The sequence below is a fragment of the Venustampulla echinocandica genome (assembly GCF_003357145.1).
Source record: "Venustampulla echinocandica strain BP 5553 chromosome Unknown scaffold_6, whole genome shotgun sequence".
Lineage (NCBI taxonomy): Eukaryota > Fungi > Ascomycota > Leotiomycetes > Helotiales > Pleuroascaceae > Venustampulla > Venustampulla echinocandica.
Window position 1 is genome coordinate 358874 of NW_022474211.1, and position 18555 is coordinate 377428.

General features: G+C 46.4%; 7 protein-coding genes across 7 annotated transcripts; 5 read left to right on the plus strand and 2 right to left on the minus strand.

The window, feature by feature from the left end:
• Nucleotides 1-105: 105 nt before the first annotated feature.
• On the plus strand, nucleotides 106-868 carry BP5553_07552 (uncharacterized protein; the record flags this gene model as incomplete). Its single annotated transcript, XM_032016175.1, has 3 exons — nucleotides 106-372; nucleotides 446-619; nucleotides 707-868. 3 exons carry the CDS (start codon nucleotides 106-108, stop codon nucleotides 866-868), a joined length of 603 nt encoding a protein of 200 aa, XP_031867406.1.
• A 2223-nt stretch (nucleotides 869-3091) lies between these two features.
• BP5553_07553 (uncharacterized protein) lies at nucleotides 3092-3894 on the plus strand (the record flags this gene model as incomplete). Its single annotated transcript, XM_032016176.1, has 4 exons — nucleotides 3092-3244; nucleotides 3314-3433; nucleotides 3503-3673; nucleotides 3733-3894. The coding sequence occupies 4 exons, from the start codon at nucleotides 3092-3094 to the stop codon at nucleotides 3892-3894; spliced, it is 606 nt and encodes a 201-aa protein (XP_031867407.1).
• Nucleotides 3895-4543: 649 nt separating this feature from the next.
• Nucleotides 4544-6161, plus strand: BP5553_07554 (uncharacterized protein; the record flags this gene model as incomplete). The annotated part of the gene is made up of 4 exons (XM_032016177.1): nucleotides 4544-4886; nucleotides 4947-5209; nucleotides 5272-5387; nucleotides 5453-6161. The coding sequence occupies 4 exons, from the start codon at nucleotides 4544-4546 to the stop codon at nucleotides 6159-6161; spliced, it is 1431 nt and encodes a 476-aa protein (XP_031867408.1).
• Nucleotides 6162-6279: 118 nt separating this feature from the next.
• On the minus strand, nucleotides 6280-7257 carry BP5553_07555 (Uncharacterized protein; the record flags this gene model as incomplete). Its single annotated transcript, XM_032016178.1, has 1 exon — nucleotides 6280-7257. The coding sequence occupies one exon, from the start codon at nucleotides 7255-7257 to the stop codon at nucleotides 6280-6282; it is 978 nt and encodes a 325-aa protein (XP_031867409.1).
• Nucleotides 7258-8155: 898 nt separating this feature from the next.
• BP5553_07556 (Glycoside hydrolase family 28 protein) lies at nucleotides 8156-9526 on the minus strand (the record flags this gene model as incomplete). Its single annotated transcript, XM_032016179.1, has 3 exons — nucleotides 8156-8710; nucleotides 8792-8948; nucleotides 8997-9526. 3 exons carry the CDS (start codon nucleotides 9524-9526, stop codon nucleotides 8156-8158), a joined length of 1242 nt encoding a protein of 413 aa, XP_031867410.1.
• Nucleotides 9527-14043: 4517 nt separating this feature from the next.
• Nucleotides 14044-14480, plus strand: BP5553_07557 (uncharacterized protein; the record flags this gene model as incomplete). Its single annotated transcript, XM_032016180.1, has 2 exons — nucleotides 14044-14281; nucleotides 14347-14480. The coding sequence occupies 2 exons, from the start codon at nucleotides 14044-14046 to the stop codon at nucleotides 14478-14480; spliced, it is 372 nt and encodes a 123-aa protein (XP_031867411.1).
• A 1259-nt stretch (nucleotides 14481-15739) lies between these two features.
• On the plus strand, nucleotides 15740-16740 carry BP5553_07558 (uncharacterized protein; the record flags this gene model as incomplete). Its single annotated transcript, XM_032016181.1, has 5 exons — nucleotides 15740-15810; nucleotides 15863-15892; nucleotides 15945-16528; nucleotides 16601-16647; nucleotides 16702-16740. The coding sequence occupies 5 exons, from the start codon at nucleotides 15740-15742 to the stop codon at nucleotides 16738-16740; spliced, it is 771 nt and encodes a 256-aa protein (XP_031867412.1).
• Nucleotides 16741-18555: the final 1815 nt, after the last annotated feature.

Here is an 18555-nt window from a genome sequence, read left to right on the forward strand (position 1 = left end):
ACAATCTTCCCTCAACCCATCCCACTTTTCACAACACCACTTTGATCCTTCACAGCCTCAATAATATCCAATCACCTCCTCTTCTAAACAACCTGACTTGCAATCATGCAGTTCACCACCGCCGCCCTTGCCTTCGCTGGCTTCATGGCAGTTGCTCTTGCAGCAGTCGTCCAGGAGGCTGCTGACCTTCCCCACCCTCTCGTCCCTTTCCAGTACAAGGGTACTCTGGGTGGCCATGACGTCCAGCTTAATGGCACCGTCGAGGAGATCTACGCCCAGATGAAAGTTCTGCACCCGGAGTTCGATGCTGAGCATGCCATCCAGAATGGTACTAATGCTTCGGCCATCACCCCCCAAAACGTTAATTCCAAGGTTAGTTTTATCTGTTTCCCTTTACAATCTCAACAATATGATATTCGCTTACTGACAAACATTTTAATTATAGAGCAACTATATCTGCAAGCCTGTTCCCGGCCACAAAGACTGGGATTATGCCAACGGTGATCGAATCGCTGAGGGCATCAGATACCTTAAGGGAATTGATATCTGTGACGTTGGCCCCCAGACATGCGTCCGCATCAGCTGTTCTTGGAGCGCCGGTATTTTCCTTTGCAATGATGTAAGTTTTCTTTCCTTTTCATCTTTTGGTTACTTAACCATAAGAGCTCGACTACTTTACGAGTAACGCTAACCGCTTCAACTTTAGAACGACCACGCCATCTTCCCCAAGTGCAACTACATTGCCAGCTATGCCCAGGACTTGATCGGCAAATGTAGTGTCTTTCCTGTTTTCAACGGTTTCTACACCTGCGGACAGAAGTTTGATACCGATCGGTACAATGTCATCGTCCGTAGCACCAGCTGCTAAGCGCGACGAAGCCAACAACATTCAACTTACCGAGCACGCTTTTCTTACATTATTCTGCCTTTACGCAATGCTGGGTTAAGACAAGGAATAACAAAAACAGGAAAATAACAAAAAAATGGGATATGAGTCGTGAAGGAAAGGGTGATCTGGGTAGACCTGGCAAAAATTAAGGCCTCAACCCTTCTTTGGCGCCATGGGCCTTGCAATTCTTCCTATCACATCTCCATAGCAATTGACGGGCAATTGCATATCACTCCTCTCTATGCTCGCCGTGACGCCGTACTATTAACTCATGTGACCACCTACATAAATTCATAATATAATGTCCAAGTATAATAACTAACCTTACAGCGCCATCTGCCGGCTCCGCCATTGCGCCTTGCTATCACACCCTCAAATTCGCGCAAATGCCATCGTGCTACTAAGGTTGAAGGGCCTAAGAGCACGGGTGCATAGCTTGCAGCGCTCCTAACCGTCGACGAGGTATGCGCCTTGAAATCCCATCCGCGCCGAGAAATCGAACCGTGAAGATCGTCGCTAGCCAAGGTATGGAAGACGGAGGAGCCAATCAATCACAGGCGAGGACGCTTGGGTTCCTCAACTTCTCCAGAACCTTAATTGCTCTTCATCATGCGTACTCCTTCACCAACAAAAGCAAAAGCAACGAAACACCCCATACCTTCCCACTGCATTTTCGTATAATGCAGCCGCCTACGGAGGTACCCTATACATCGCTACAAATTGAAGAGAATCATCGCCACCTCGCAGGCTCGGACAGAGCTACTCTGTTATGTGAGGCGATTGACACTGATTGTTCACGATCAGAGACACACCTTGACTGCCACATCTACATATAACCTCCGTGGTTGTTCATTAAATAGGATTGTTACCTTCCTCGAATCTCGAATCTCTCCATCGTGGGCCTGCCCTCCAGGGTTCATATCAAAGCTGGAGGCAAAAATAACGGGCATTATTACAAATGGGTGGGTTGCAAAGCCACAAGCTTAGTCCAACCTTCAATTGGGTGTCAACATCTCCTATTAATGTTAGTAATTATACTTACTATATTCTGCAGTTCAAACGCCACATTCAGAATACAAGCACCCGTTCCTTTGCATTATCTTTTTAGCCGTTGACAATTTGAAATGCCGTTCTTCACTTGACTTCTTCGCTTTATTCCTGTATTCACAGCCCGACTAATAGGTGAGTCCTGTAGAGATGTTATTTACTCGCATAATAGAGGGGAGTAGTTTGTCCCTTGCATTTTTATGACTGCCTTCTGTGACAGCTTAAGTTACCTTGATTTTTGCATTGACTGCTTTTGAAGGAGTCGTCAGGTATAGAACTAAAATCAAGTAGACTATAGGATTGAGGTAGGTACAGGCGAATGGTTTATTTGTCCTATTCTATGCCCACCTCCCCATCGAGTCGATCGGGGCGCTTTTGATGCTATAAACTAGGCAGCCTTGAGGCTCTTGCCTTCAACTTAAACTCTAGAAATTTGTTTTTCTTTGTTGAGTGTTTTCGCATTTGACTCTGTTACATAGATTAGTTTTGTTCTCTTTCTTCATTAGCGAATAAATTATGAGAATTAACCTTACGAAATTGTTTACCTCCGGCTGTTTTGAAATTCTGTTGTTTTTCAGTGAAAACCATCTAAACACGTGGCATATCTCCGTCTACATCAATGCTAGAGCATTATGCGAGTAGCCGATGAAGTCGATATTAGCAGTAGAGAGTGTTGTAGCCTTGTAGGCAGGACGATCATGTGTCTCTTGAAGATCTCGACATTGCCAGTGTGAGGAGTGAATTAATTAGCTGAACTGGCTGGAACATGATAGATGAGTGAGAAGTCATTACCCCCATCCAGATTTGAAAGCCTTGTACGCAATGTTATTATTCACCAGCGCCTATCTACGTAATGTTTGTCACGGATGCAAACATCTGGACGAGGCTCTGGTGTTTGCTTGGATTCACTACCGTATTCCCATAGAAAGCGGCTAACAAATCCGGGAGAATATCGGCTCCCAGTAAACCTTTGGGTATAAAAGGCTGTCGATTTCTCGTACGAACCGATTCTCTTAACTACAAACAACAAAACCAACTTCCACTCCTGCAGACAACCACTTTGCAACTTGCACTTCCCTTTCACATCCGTGAAATACAGTGAACCATTTCTCATATCTTCCCCCTTTAACGATCGTCCTAAACAAAGCCGAAATCATGCAGTTCTTTACCATCGTCTTGAGCCTTGTTGGCCTTTTGACCTTGGCTCTTGGAGCTGCTGTTCAGAATGACCTTCCGTACCCGCTTGTACCCTTCGAGTACACCGGCGCTCTTGGTGGCCATGAGGTTCAGCTTAACGGCACTGTCCAGGTAAGGTTATTCACTGGTGTCACCGAGTCCCAGGTGTAATTGCTGCTCACTTCTGCTAACACCGAGTAGGATATCTTTGCTCAGATGAAGGAGCTTCACCCTGACTTCGACGTCGATACACTGCCTGATTCATCCGTCGGAAACAACGCCAATGATATTGCTTTGGATTCTCGTGATGTTGCCAGCAAGGTTAGTACCTGCTCAACTGAAACTCAAATGAAGCAATGCCAGCTTTCTAACAAAGGGTTTCTAATTTAGCACCATTATTTCTGCTGGCCAGTTAAAGGACAGACTTGGGAGCGGGCAAATACTAACGTGATCGCTGATGGCATCAACTATCTCAGAAAGATGAATATCTGCAACGTCGGTGGTCAGTCATGTGTTCGCATCAGCTGCTCGTACCGCGGAGCAATCTTTCTCTGCAATGATGTAGGTTTTTCACCACTGTTTCGTTCCTTTGCAATTTGCCATTCTAACAGTTCACTTAGAACCCTGACACCATTTACCCACGTTGCCCATACATTGCAAGCTACGCCTCGGACATTAGCAAGAACTGTCTGACTTCTGGGCCTTTCAACGCACGACAAACCTGCGGACAGGAGTTCGATACTGACGGCTATAATGTTATCGTTAGGGCTGCTGACTGTTAATCAAATCACCGGTTAATAATTCGCTAATGGACACATAACTTTGAGCTTTTGCTTCTGGGTTAACGGTATTGGAGATTTTAGACATTGATGGGCTTGCGCTTGCAGATCTTTTCATTCGGCGGGACGGCGTGCATCTGATCACGGTTTATTGATTGGAATCCACGGCGAGAGTATCGGGATGGGCATTGAAGAACCTTTGCATAGCTAGCTATGTAAACAATTAGTCATAATTGATCTTGGTTTGCCCGAATCTACTTCATAATAAACAAATGCTACTCTAGGGTCTAATATACTAACAGCAGGGTTGCCTGGGAGACAGATTAAGCTCTACTATGACCACCATGATTCCGAGCCGCGATACATTTCGTAGCTAAAAGTTCAAACGTCCCATCATAAAATGGTCCGGAGGATTGGTCGTTGCTAATCCCCACGGTTAGCGGCCCGGGCCTTTCCCGAGATCATACACCGTAAGCGGCCGTAGGCGAAAGCACGGATATCTCATCTCGACGTCTTCCTTTTGCTCCCCGAGTCCCCGACGCATGGACAAATCAAGGTACGCAGGCTTAAAGTACAAACTTCCGAGAGAGACTCCTACAATTGAAAAGACGCTAGGTTTTATTCACACAATTTTGACCAGAGATCCAATGAGATGGATGGGGAGGCGCAGCCTGGCCTGTTAAAAGAGCTGCAATTCATCACGTTCACAGATTTCAAGCAAACCACAAACGCAGAAACAAAAAAAATAGTTCGTAGCCATGCAAGGCGTCGAGCGCACCATGATACGAGGGGAGAATGCATATCAAAGCGTGGAGTGATCGTTCTTGACCCAGCGCCGCTGATTGGCGAACGTTCACCAGCACAGCAGGATGGAGACCCCGAGAAGCCTCCCGCAAAGCTACCAAGCCCCAGCAGGCTTGGAGCAGGCCGCCTAGACCCATTCGCTGCTCACCCTATTCCTATGAGCATGAAGATCCGGGAACTAGTCGATCATTGTAAGTATAGCTTCAATACCCTCTCGAGTCGCCCTTTGCAAGATGTTAACAATGCTACAGTACGTGGAGACTTCTGCCCCATGTTCCGATCGATGACCCGAATTGGGTTTTTTGCGAGCATGAAAGACCCTGCGGGTTTTTGCCAAATTCTCTCTACTTCGGCCTCTCACATGGAGCAATTGCGCGGAACTGGGGCGAAATCCCCAGAGGCGATTGCGCTCTCAACTCGAGCTTTGCGGTCTTTGAATAGTAGACTTACCGACCCACTTGCGAGCATTAGTGATGGCGTCATTGCTACTATTTTGGCGTTTTGTTGTCATGGTGTGAGTAACCCTGGAACGACCAGGACCGTTGCAGACAAAATATATCGCTAACAAGAACAAAGGTCATGTTCAATGATTTGCAAGGCTCGGTGCTGCATTTAAATGGCCTAGAGCAAATACTTCGGCTGAGGGGCGGTTTGTCTACATTGAATCCTATACTACGAATGGTCCTATTTTGGTACGATCACTAAACATTCTCGCTATCTGTGGCTCCATCATTGGCTTCGACTGACTTTGTTACAGGACCGATACCAGTATTGCATTTTGTCAATTTGTTCCGCCGCGATTCCCCGCCCCACACAATCTATTGCCCAGAATCAACAAGCAACTTTCGTTGAATGCTTCCATGCCGCTCATGGAAGCCTCCGTCGCAGTTGACATTGTCATGGCTATGAATAACTTGTATTGTTTAAACGAGTTGATCGCAGAAAAAGCCATGGCTGGAGATATATGGCGCGGTGGTGTTTTTGCAGGTCTGCATATCGTCCCGGTGCTCCATGAATTTCTCTCGATACCACTTAACTGTCCTACTCGTGATCCCGTCTTAATACGACAAGACGCGTACCAAGTCGGTGCCATACTTTACCTTGGTATTATCCGGCGCAGGTTTGGTATGAAGACATATATATCTCCTGATGGACATTCTCATGTTCGCACCCTCAAAGACACAATTACTTCCCTGGAAGCCAGCGGTCAGATATTTGATGATCGAACATTGTTATGGCTGCTCCTACTTGGCAGCGTAGAATCTATAGTTACCCAGGACCATCAATGGTTTGTATCTAACTTGGTACAATCTATTGTTCGTGTTGGCTGCCAGTCCTGGGGTGCGGTATTAAATTACGTCCGAGAAGTCTTGTGGATTGAGGGTCTCGCACACATGGAATCCGAAAGCCTTCGTGGAGAAGTCTCCACTGAATTATTAAGTTCGTATGGCTACATACTTACCTAGCGAGCGATCACCGAGGATCGAAGCTTGTAAATTATCACCGGGAGTCCAGTGTCTGAAAAATGTCACATCACTCTATTTTGTCTTTCACCGAGGGCTATGAGTGGGGTGCGTTGGTTAATCAATCCCCAATCTTAACTACCAACTTTCCACCAGCGCGATTCTCTTCCATCATCTTGTGGGCCTCCGCAATTTCGTCAAATCGAAATACCATCGACGGTTTAGCTTTGTAGCGGCCCGTCGACACCTCATTGGCGATCGTTTGCAACGGCACATCTGATAGCGGGAAGCCTGGTGTTCCGAAGTGGAAACTGCCAAAGAAACTGAAATGCACGCCGCTGGGCATTTGCAACAAAGGATTGAAATCCAATATAGGATCGAGGCCCCCCAGGAAGCCGGCCAAGCATACACGTCCACCCCTGTGGACAATAGCCAAAGAATCGAGGAGAACGCTGTTCCCAACTAAATTCAGCACCGCGTCAATGGTCCCTGCGTCCGAGAGCCTCTCTGATAGTTGAGGTCCTTCCTGCACGACTTGCTGCACACCCAACTCAAACAACATCGGCGACTTGTCCATATTTCGAGTCGTGGCAATCACCCTTGCCCCGCAGTTGACCGCGAGGTTTATAGCTGCCTGTCCCAAGGACGAGGTTCCACCTCTAACCAAAAGCGTCTGGCTACTTGATAGTTCTAAGTTCCGGAAGAGAGTTGTCCAAGCCGTTGCATATGATTCGGGAATAGCCGCCAATTCCTCCCATTTGAGATCAGTCTCAACAGCCGCGACGTTGTTGGCGGAAACTCGTGTGTACTCAGCATAACTGCCATTAATCGTACGCCCCATCCCGCCCATGATTGCAGCTACTTTGGAGCCGACAGAAAATTCACCACTAGGACACGAGTGGACGATGCCCACGCATTCAATCCCGCTTACTTCCGCGATTTCGGCCCATTCGCCTTTTCGCATGTGCATTTCAGCATGGTTGATTCCAAAGGCTTTGATCTCTATAACGACATGTCCAAGTAGTGGCGTGGGTATAGGGAGGTCGTTGAAGAGGAACGTCGACGGCCCTCCTGGATTCGAGAGCAAGATAGCTTTCATGTCGTTGATGGGAATGTGTTGAAACTGCCTTCTGATGGTAAATTTTAAAACCAGAACTATGAAGGAAGCTGTACAGTCTAGGTGTACTACCAAAGGCGAAATGAGTTCTTATATGTTCACTCATAGTAGCTCTTGTGGAACTTGAAGTTTGAAACATCCGCACCATTACAAAATGACGTCAGTTCTACGCCCTAGTATTGATGGCCTACTTGGGGAAAGAAAACCATCGTCGTGTTCAAAGCCATCCTTTAGGTAGTACAGATTATCAACGGCTGATTAGAAATTTAGCTGCATGTACGAGCAGGGAAGTTGGCATTCCGAATCGGGAAACACTATTATCAGCAATGTGGTACCAATCGTGGATAGCGGCTTTCAGCGGGTATGCTACATCATTTCATGGTATGAACCAAAGCGGTACCCCAGAAATAACCACCTCTACATTAGCTCAGCTTCGAGATGGTAGGATGGCTGCATTTAGGACCCTGGATTTTAAACAGTACATTATTTACATTATGCGATATAGTGAAAGTCAACATCGGACCCCTAAAAGCCCTGAGAGTAGGTTCTCTACATTAAATGGTGACTTGTAGGAACGAGTCTTGGGCTCTCTATCAGCGACATTTTCGCTGCAAAAGAACTCGCTTTGGTGATTGTACAGGAGGTTCATCGAGCATCTATCAAGCACAGGGCAACGCCAAGATTGAGTTCTAAACGACTACGAGACAAAATTTCCCATCCCGAATCGACATTTCATCACCCGACGAAACGAAGGGTAAAATTCTAAAGACTTAGGCGTATATAATTCTAAGAAACGCAATAGAGAAAATATGTAGGCCACACCCAGACAAGCCACACCAGGGCAGGATCGTATACATCAAGAGTAGTGTATTGCTATTGGTTACGCGTTTCCATTAAGCTGCTGGGCCCAATTTGCCGGACAACTTCCTGTACAGGCTAGTCCCATGTCTTTCTGGTTGGCGATATTGGAACATAGGTACTTGACAGCACCACCGCCGTTCTTCTGTTTGATATCGATTCCCGAAAAGGTAAGATTCTGGCATGGGGCGGAACCACTACAATGCATGCCAGCTCCAACATTATAGCGCGAGGTACCGCTAATATTCTCCCAGCGCACATCAGAGATCTTCAGCCTCGAGTTGTCGCAGTTCTGGGCGTTGTAGATGCAAGGCGATATATAAATCGGCTGGTTGACGTCCGTGAATTTGATGTCCTTGAATAGAACATTCTTTACATAACCCGTCCCTGGGTATGTCTTGATCCATGCCGCATTACTGCTGTGCGTAAGGGTAAAATTTTCAAATACTATATTCTCAACATAATCTGGCTGCGAGGCTTGGGACCCGATGCTGCCGATCACCGCCCCGCCGGATTCGTGGCATACGATATTGCTAGCATGGATGTTTGTGCTATTTCCTTTGACAGAGATACAGTCCTATAGCAAAAGGAAAATACCCACTTGTTAGCTGCGACAAATTTCATCCTCGCTTAGGATAGGGTGAAAGGGGCTGCCTACATCACCACATGTTACCGTCCAGTTTGAAATAACCACGTCCTTAGAATTCCATGTATCTACGCCATCTGTGTTCACCGTTGTCCACTGCGAATTGGATGTAGCATTCATATCGAGGTTGGTCATGGTCACGTTCTGCGAGTAAGCAACGAACGTATGCCTTTTTTTCCAGTCAGCCATTGTCTTGATTATGTTCCCTATAGCCTACCAAAATTGCGGCTGTCTCCATGTAATACCATCAACCAGGATGTTTGTTGCATGCCAGAGAGTCAGCGATATGGGGCGGCCGTTCTGGTTCCCCTGGTTACGGTTCTGGTCGTACCATGTCTGACCGTTGCCGTCAAAGAGGGCCTTGCCGTATCCTCGCAAGGTAATATTGGTGCCTCCGAGTCTCCAGGCCGTGGAGCGTCCCGCATATGTGACAGAAAGACTGTTTCTCAGCCAATACTGAATATCCGTGCTCCAGACCAATTTTCCGTAAATGGAGATGTCGCAATTCTGGAAGTTGAGAGTATCCATGACCTTGCCCATGTAGAAAGTGCCTTCGGTCAGTTCCACACTGCCATCTTTGCCACACTGCTTGAAAGCTTCGAGGATCTGAGGAGTGTCGTCCACATTGGCTCCGCTACCAGAGGTTGAAAGAGGTGTGACAACACATGCTGAGCCAGTCTTGACCATGGCGGCTCGCGCATTGTCAGAGAGAAGCAGCAGAAGCGGTATAAGGCTTGTAAACCACATCTTGATATTGAGTTTATTCCTTCAACATGCACAAGTGGAAATGAGATGTTCGACATCGCGCTTGCAGATGGATGGCGCACTATTTAAATACAGCAACCTGTGAAGGTCTAGGGTTGATATTGATTAGGCTAACGCCTTGAGTTACAATTATCTGGACCACAATCAGCAATCCGCGCCCGCAAATGCGGGGAACAGAATCCAAACTGCGACTTTATGACCATTTGTCCACCTCATAAACACCCCTAGATAAATGAATGTAAGGGTAGCAAAGGACGGATAAAGGTTCGTTCCGTCTCGGCGTCTCGTGGGCTTGCAAAACCTTATTCTAATCCCACCAATGTGGAAGTACGGTTAAGAGTAAACCAAGGGGTCAACGAATCCGTAGTTCTGGAAAATCTTCTTTAATATAGAAAGGGTACATATTATGTCTAATATATGGTGATCTGCCGGTGACCCGGGGAAAAACTCAGGGGTCGGTAGATCAAGTGGGGTGCAAAACCCAACTACCACCCCTGAGAAAGCCCCACGTCAGTCGAGAAGTACTTACCAGGTATTAACAACATCCATTGACTTGCTTAAACCAATTTCTTCATCTGAATTTTTTGATTCCTTACCTAGGCAAATACGAAGTATAAGCCCTGAAACTTATGATCTTGACCTAATTGTTAACCTCCCTTCAAAATTTTGACAATGATTGACTAGAACAAGAAGTCAGCACACGGTTCGCCGTTGTGCAATGGATTTGGTACCTCAAACCCAGCTTCCGGTTGATGTTTATGTGTCCGCAGAAATCAGGTCGCAGCGGAAAAAAGGATAAAAATAGTACATCTAGGAAAGGGTGCTAATCATGCGACATGATATAATCTGAAGCAGGGCACTGGATTTCATATTATTAGCAAAACTGGCACTCTCACTGCGCATTTCCGCCTTACATATATCAAATCTGATGACTGGGTCTCGCAGTTTAAACCAAATAATTCAACGTACCACTTTGCTAATGGCAAAAACTCATTGCCATACCAAATCCTAGATGTGCTCGAGTATTGTAATCCCTCTTTCGAGTTATCGGAAGAAAATATAGCCTCAAGGGCCTCGCTGCCAATGTGGCATCTATTGACTGTTTTACAAACAATACGCCGAGCTTTTGTTTACCAGGACTTCGATCATGGTTGAAGCGCTCATTAACCATATCATACAAGATGTTCTACCATTAGTACGTAGTTCGTATTGAATAGTGGCAAGAGGAACAAAAGGATTTCAGAATCCTACTTGAAATTTGAATTTGGAGATTTGGACTCTTTGGGCCCTTTGCCACTTGAATATCTCAGTAGTAATTGTTTCTTTTGTTCTTTGTTGTTCTTGTTCTGGGGACAATGATAGTACTGGTAACCGACCAGGCGCATGCAGCAAAGGGGGCGGCGTGCAGTACCGACGTTGGCACTGTATCGTAAAGCTGACCGGTGTGCGTACATGTACATACGAGGCGGCGTCGTAATGCATTTAGAAGAAGAACGTGTCATGTCATGTCAAGGATCTCTATTGTCCAAATACTCGGATCATCGGATAGCATTGGCTGACGCCCCTAGGATAGGTATTCACCGACTCTACAGACCATTTCCATTAGCAAATAGTAGCGCAGGGCCAAAGACGTACAGTTATGTCACTAATTACGTGTATACCGCATTATAATGTTTCAAGAAATGATAGTGAGCCCATATCCAAGACTCCAGGCATTCACGGCTACTAGAAATACTTTACCACAGCCACATTGATGTCAGCGTCGCAGTTCAAGGCTTATGCAGATCTCAATTCCCCCGCATTTCCCAAATATTCTTCACAGCCTTCCTCTCATTAATACTTCCCAAAACAAATGTAATAGAGGGCCTAATATTCATACTTGCGGAGTACATGGAAATTGTGAAAATACATAAGGAAGGTTGAGCGGCGCGAGTACTAACGACCAGCCATCCACGCATGGCAGAATACCTCTTCCTTATTTTTCATAGCAGATATATTCATTCTGCTGATAGAGCTACCTACTCACGTTGAACACAAGAGGCTTCTTAGGATCTTAATGTTGATAAATTTTGAAGAACTACTTCTCGAGTTCAGACTTACTTATCCATTCTCGGACTTTCGGAGACAGTATCGAAGCCTACGCATTATTCGCCGACATTTGTGAGACAGTTGATGGATAGTTTTCCAGGGTTCCTCAAAATCTGTCAGCTTACTACCAAATTTAATGGGAGGTAGCCGAATCCTGGATCCTCACAGTTCATATTTTTGAAGTCCAAACAGAGGTAGTATTACGTTCAGTTTAGAATTAATGCTTCCTGCGGCGGCGAGCGAACAAACGTGCCACGCTAGAGGCCAAACTAATCTTACCAGGCAACCACACCGTGTAAACGGGAAAAAACAGTTGTACGTAGTAGAAATACCAAGAGTTAAATAAAAGAACCAAATTCAAAACCTTCATTGTGAGGGCCATAATTGAGCTAAAAATATTCTATGGTCTCAATTGCAACGGCTTCACTGCTATAGAAGTCGAGTAATATCACTCCTGCACCCCAGAATCTGCAAGTAATTTGAGGGAATTTTATGTCAATTTGGTCCAGCAGTTTCCTGTTTCAGCCTTATATACTTCGCAATGTAGGGTATCTGTTTGTTTTAATACAAATCATTAAGGGGCTCGTAGGATTCACAAGCCATGCCAAAAAAAAACATATCACTCAGCGTGGTAAACGATCAAGTTAAAATATTATCGCAGGTTTCAGCCACAGAACCACAGAACCACAGAACCACAGATCTGCAGCTATCTAATCAAACCGGGATATTGTTGTGTTTGCGGGCTTAATTAAAGGTAATAAGGTGTTGTTGTCAAGGTAAGCTGGCACTATTTGGAGCAGCGCAAGGGGTGGCGGCCGGGCCGCAGCCGCAATGACAGGGGCCAACGTCCTTCTCCCCTTTTGTGCATGACACTGAGCGCCCCATGGCCCCTGGCATGCCGACGTTTCTAGTTCTCCAAGGCTCTTAATCGTAAGGAATTGGTTCCGGCATACGCGGAGATATCCATGCTGATGTTTACGGGGTAAGGCATTGGCGTTGTGGAAGCGAATCAGTGGTGGCATACCAGCAACTGCGGCGTATTACTCGTGTGTAACAATCAACTGCATAAACGGCTGTCCTGGCCTCGTGTAAGCAAGCCACATTTATTGCTGTTCAAAAACGTACATGTACACGTCAAGTAGCTAGCGAGGAGGCGTAGCTTCTTCAAAACGTGGTCTTTAGCAGGTAATGGCCTCTAGCTTTACGGCCTTTGTGGAGGCTCGGTGCCAAAATGCGGCGTGGTATGGTTGAAGATTCCCAAGATCGACATACATAGCTACATCAAGAGCGATATTAGAATGACTAATGACGCCTATTGAGCAACAAACCGTAAGCCATACAGTCCTCGGATGCCGGAATAGGGGGGTGTAAATCGATGCAACCCCATCCAGTGGGCTGGAATTTGTTTCCCTGGGATTCCTCATGGCTTCTGGCGCCACTCATCCCCAACCTAAACTACGATTACCCAAAATCTCGTCCTATCTCGTTCTATGCATGCGTAGATGTGCCTCCCGAAAACCGGGGGAATTCCTATTGGACGAAAATATCCTAGAAGTAGCATCTCTCCACGTCGTGGAACCCGTTTCTCGGGTACTACCCTCCTAGATTCCCCCAATGATGCGCCTCACAGCAGCGTAAACTCCAAACGGTCAAAGAGCTGAGCCCACGTTCGCCTTCTGGGGTTGGCTTTTGGTCAAATGATTGGTACGCAACTATTTTCGTAAGATCTAATTGAGTAGTGCACTCGTTCTTACCTGTGATTTGGTTTTCCTTTGTGGTAGCGAACTTTTGGCTCATGTAATATTGCCATGTACTACTAACTACCAGGGAAATAGGTCCTTGCTAGATAGATCGCCGTGACTTGTAGCTCAAAAAGAGGCATCCGAGCCGCAGTGTCAAATCTTTTGAAGCTGCGTTGTAGTTCAGGGTTCTGACCAGCTTCATTAGAGTTACCATGGTTCGTTTTGTTTCGACATCAACATAGCCTGCCGATACTCGGTGATATCCTTCGAAACTTCCAAATAGGACCTATAATTGGATTAGAACCATGTTGGTCAGACCTGAGGATGGCATTGAAATCTCTTTTTACATACCATGAGCTAGGTTACAGTCTTCCACTGCTTCCGGATTGACATAGCCATGTTTCCACGCCGCCGTACCGCATCTAGGTAGTTGGATAGGAAGACTTCTGACACGAGGAAACCAGTCAAACTATCCAAGTATCATGCCTTAAAGATATCTCAGCTACTCCCCTACAACGGATCGAGTCTCCAGGTATAAAGAGGAGCACTTGCCCCGACGTTTCTAACAACATCAACAACATCTCAAAGCACATTCAACTGAAAAGCATCTCAACCAACAACCACTCCCCTCACACAAAATCGAGACCACTTAGTCCTACATCCATCAAAATGCAGTTCTCCACCATCATCTCCAGCCTCATCATTGCTGCCACCAGCATCAACGCAGCTCCGGCCCTCGAGGCTCGTGATCAAGTTGGACAATTGGACTTCTGGTCCGCCCAAGGATGCGCCCCATCCGGCTCTTTCTGCAACCATGATTTCCCCATCGAGCGTACTGGCTGTACTGCCGTCCCAGCTGGGTGCTCCAACGCCGGCATCGTCACTGGACTTGCCGCAGGCTGCACAGGTAATAAATTCCTCAAACATTACAGCCCAAGTTAAGAATATCGCTGACATGATACACCCACATAGTCACCCTATGGACCGACAGCACCTGCACGAGCGTCAACAACTTTATCGAAGTCAGCACCCCCAAGAACAACATCGGTGTATGCCAGGACCCTGGAGCGGCCCCTATTGGATCCATTAGCGCTGTTTGCGTCTAAGCAGATTCGATGGAGGAGGTAGTGGGAGGATATGGGGTGTGGGCGGCATAGGATGTTTCGTTACCTTTTCTGCTGGAGGAGATAAGCTATCCAACATAGCTGTTTGTAGAAGAGGGGTGTCTGTCCTATCTAGAATAGCAAAGCTCATTTTTGAAAATTGTGTTCGTCCCCAATACCTTGAACTTCCGTGAATTGACAGCTGTGAAATGCCTTTGCTTCTGCGTGTTCAGCAGCCTCCAACTTCTTGCTCTCCAGGATTGTGGTTCGAATAGAGATCATAAACTAATCCTCCAGAAAATACATGCTCGATTCCCCGCATCACGAGATAGGTGAGAATATCCACTGTGCGTTAACGTTACACAAGGCGCGGTCTCGGAATGAAAGTATCCGACAGCGTGTACGTAAAGAACCTACAGCGCGTAAGCATTTGTTTCTCGTAAATAAGCTTGGGTAAATCTACGGTAGATCAGATTATCCACGTAGAATAAGTCAATAGCTGATATTTCTTCTACCACCACTTGAACTTTTAAGACAGCTGGCGACTATATTCAACCTTTGCAAGGCCATGAAGGAATAAGGCCGATGAAGGCCACTGAAGCTGGATGGGGTCTCTGTGGCCCTGCATACCAATGGTTGGCCATCGGCTATCAAGATTGGCGTGTCAAGCGGGAAGCCTTCGCTCACCGGCCGTGAATGAAGCACCGGTATTGTTGTCATCTGAAGTAGCAGGAGACAGAGCCAACCGAGCTCTATTTGAGACGCTTTTTCTGAGCCTGGAGGCAGTATAGCTGATCCAGCTTCAGTATTGGTGAGGTCCGACATGCGGAAGAATGTCGTCAGTGGTTCGGCAGGGGAAAGGATGTCGGCTAATTGAGTCGTCACAATACATACCTATAGGTACTCCCCGCTTCCCCAAGTTTGGAAAGCGTTAAGCTTTTGTGGGGGTTTGTTGGTCTCCGTGTGGACACTTGTTCAACAATGTCAAAGAAGAGCAGATCATATGCTCAACTATCTAAGCAGCGGATATGAACCGGAAGACGCCTAAAGCCAGAATGCTTACAGCATGATAGATCCGCGTGTATATTAACGGATCCAGAAATAACGGTGGATAGGCTCTTTGGATCCTCGGAAGACGACCCGAAGAGTAGATTATAAGTATCGGACAATTCCCCGAGTCTACTGCGGTAGGTATGTCTTAGTCAAAAGCGAACCATTTAAATTCCTTGACAAAACGCCATATTTAATTAGCACTTGTCAGGATGAAGGCTTCAGTCATTGCCTTGATGGGGATATTTATAACTGGGGCATATTCCCATAGCGGGGTCTGGAAGTAACAGAAACTCAGCCCATATCTCGACGGCCACGCTAATGTAAACCAACAGTTACACAGTTGACGGCGAGCAATACCCAGGGTAAGCTCATATGTCGCCACGCTATTATGAGCAACGCTAATAGATGCCACAGGTACAGGTGGTGGGATGCCGATGCTGGACAGGTCACAATCCAGCGTAAGTGGCCGTCGCGAAACCCGTTATTTACGCCTACGGATCAATGGTCAGCGTGTAACAACAATGGAACTGCCACCATTCCCAGCTACCATGCGCCAATCGAGGCAGGGTCATTGATCAGTGCCCATTACGAAAAGAATTTCAGTATACCTGGCGAGAAGGCTGAGCTACAGCAGGAGAACTGGCCGCACGAATGGGGCCCGATGCTCGCATATATGACACCCTGCAACGGGCCTTGCGATCAAGTCAACGCCACCGAGGCGCTCTGGTTCAAGATTGAGGAGCGAGGCCTCTACAATGGGACTTTTGTTGATGGTGTCTGGGGCATGACTGCCTTGTACAACGGCGAGCCTTGGAGGTTGACGATCCCCGCCACGTTGGAGCCCGGGAACTATTTGATCCGACATGAACTCATTGTCATTCATACCTTGCCGATCCAGTATTATATGGAGTGCGCCCAGCTGAAAGTTACTGGGTCTGGCAGCAATCTCCCTGGGCCCGAGTATCTGGTGTCATTTCCGGGAGCGTACAATGCGTCAGGTACGTTCTCATGTAGGATTTGATAGATGATCCTAGCATCCCCAGTGTCATATTCAACTGACTGTAAATCAGATCCGGGACTGGATATCCAATTGTGGACACGGGACTATAACCGCACGGTATGTTTACCGATAGCCTAGCAGATTCGAGATGTGGAACACTGACCGAAATAGGATTATATTACTCCCGGGCCACCGGTCTGGAAAGGTTAAATCGATAATCATCTAAGAAGTTCCCTGGATGCTGCTGAATATTCAAATTCCATGTCGTAGTGTTTGGCCTATCATGCGTTATGGTGGTTATTGGGATGTATTTACTTGACTGCTGTTGTTGTAAAGAAAACAAGATAATGGGAGGACCACACATCAAAGTAATAAAGAACTGTTAACCAGGAACGTGGGCTGGTTAGGGCCCGGGTCGTATAGTAGTATCAGTCGCTAGGGCGGGTATTTGATTTAACCCCAGTAGTTTTGTTCTACCAAGCCTACCCCAATTCCAAAGTAACGTTGGCCAACTTGCATCATCTTTTCCCAGGTTTTGTTCTCCTATTGAATTTAGAAGGGATCGTCGACATATCGTTGCCCAATCCAGGAGGGGATCAAAAGTTCAAAACTGTATCATGGCGGTGGGTTGAAAGGCCTCCTTTTTGCAACCAGCATTAACCGTTGAGCCCAAATGTGATCTCAAATGACTTTCGACTAGTCAGCACACTATTCATCGTCCCAGATGTATTTGGCCTCGTATTCAAGGAATTGCTGCACAATCATAAGGTACGGGCTGGGCTGGGCTGCATTATCCGGCTCAGCACCTGGAAGAAAAGAAAAGCGGCTTCAGAAAGAATCCGTCTGTCCCGGTATGCGCCTTGGTCGAAAGATGTCATACTGCTTATTTCCAAGCCTACAGGCGAGATATCCGCTCTTCAATGCCAAATGATTTGTGAGGTTTGCGCGATACATATGTACCGAGGACTAGCCCGATCTCTCCAGGGCAGGATCACTATAGGCGTTGGGGCTCTACATAGTGAACTCGTTGAACCGCGGATGATTGTGGTATTCAAGGAGTATCTTGAAGTGTTCAACCTCTACATCCGTTGTTTGTACCAGGAGTGGTGGGTGGTTGAACCGTGATTACATAAACATAATTTTAACAAACCTGATAGGCCAGTGCTGTGAATAGGGGAACCTGGGTATAAATCACGTGATGATAAAACTAAAATAGGGGAAGAACTCAAGAAAGGAGGGACAACTTCCTCGGCAAAAGTAGCTACGGAGGAGTGCTCAGGATGCAGAGTTGCGGATTAGGGAAAAGCTCCAAATACTCACGTCCGGAGTCTAATACGGAACCACTAAAAGGAAAAGCTAACATTGAATTTAGCAGTATCAACCGACAGGTCATTAATTCTCTTTCGTGTTTTGCATGATCGGGGTTAATATATAGCTCGCCATTTTGCTCAGCTGGCAATTACTCTCGGCTTCAAATTAACGCCTTGCTTTATCCATTCACATCCCCTCCACTCTCGTCCTATCCCTCGAGATGCACGTTCTTCTTTAGTTGCTCGAATTCAAAAATTTCGTCTAGGACCATCTAATCATCCTCATCATCCTCATAGTTGTTTTATCCTAAAAAGGCTATTAAGGACTATGCCATAGACTCTGTACATCGTTTCCCATTTTATTCCCCCGTACATGTACCGTTTTTCTCCCCGGCCGCTTTGTGGTTGGAGCACTTCCTAGTTTCATATGTATTAGGATATACCTAGAGTTGTTGTCTGAAAGCCTCTCCGATTTGATTCAAGTAAATTCCTCTATCGGCAAACATAGTTGAGAATGCATAGTCTATGCATGAATTAACATTGATAAGAGCTTGTTCCGGGCTAAACCGTTGAGGCTGGGCCAATTGATATGCATTTACTGCGTCAGAGTTGCATTTAAGACGTGTAATGACGACATTAACTGCTGTTAGAATGTTAATAATACTTCTATGGCTCGAGGTTTTAATAGAAATGAGAGTCTTACCGGAGACTTACT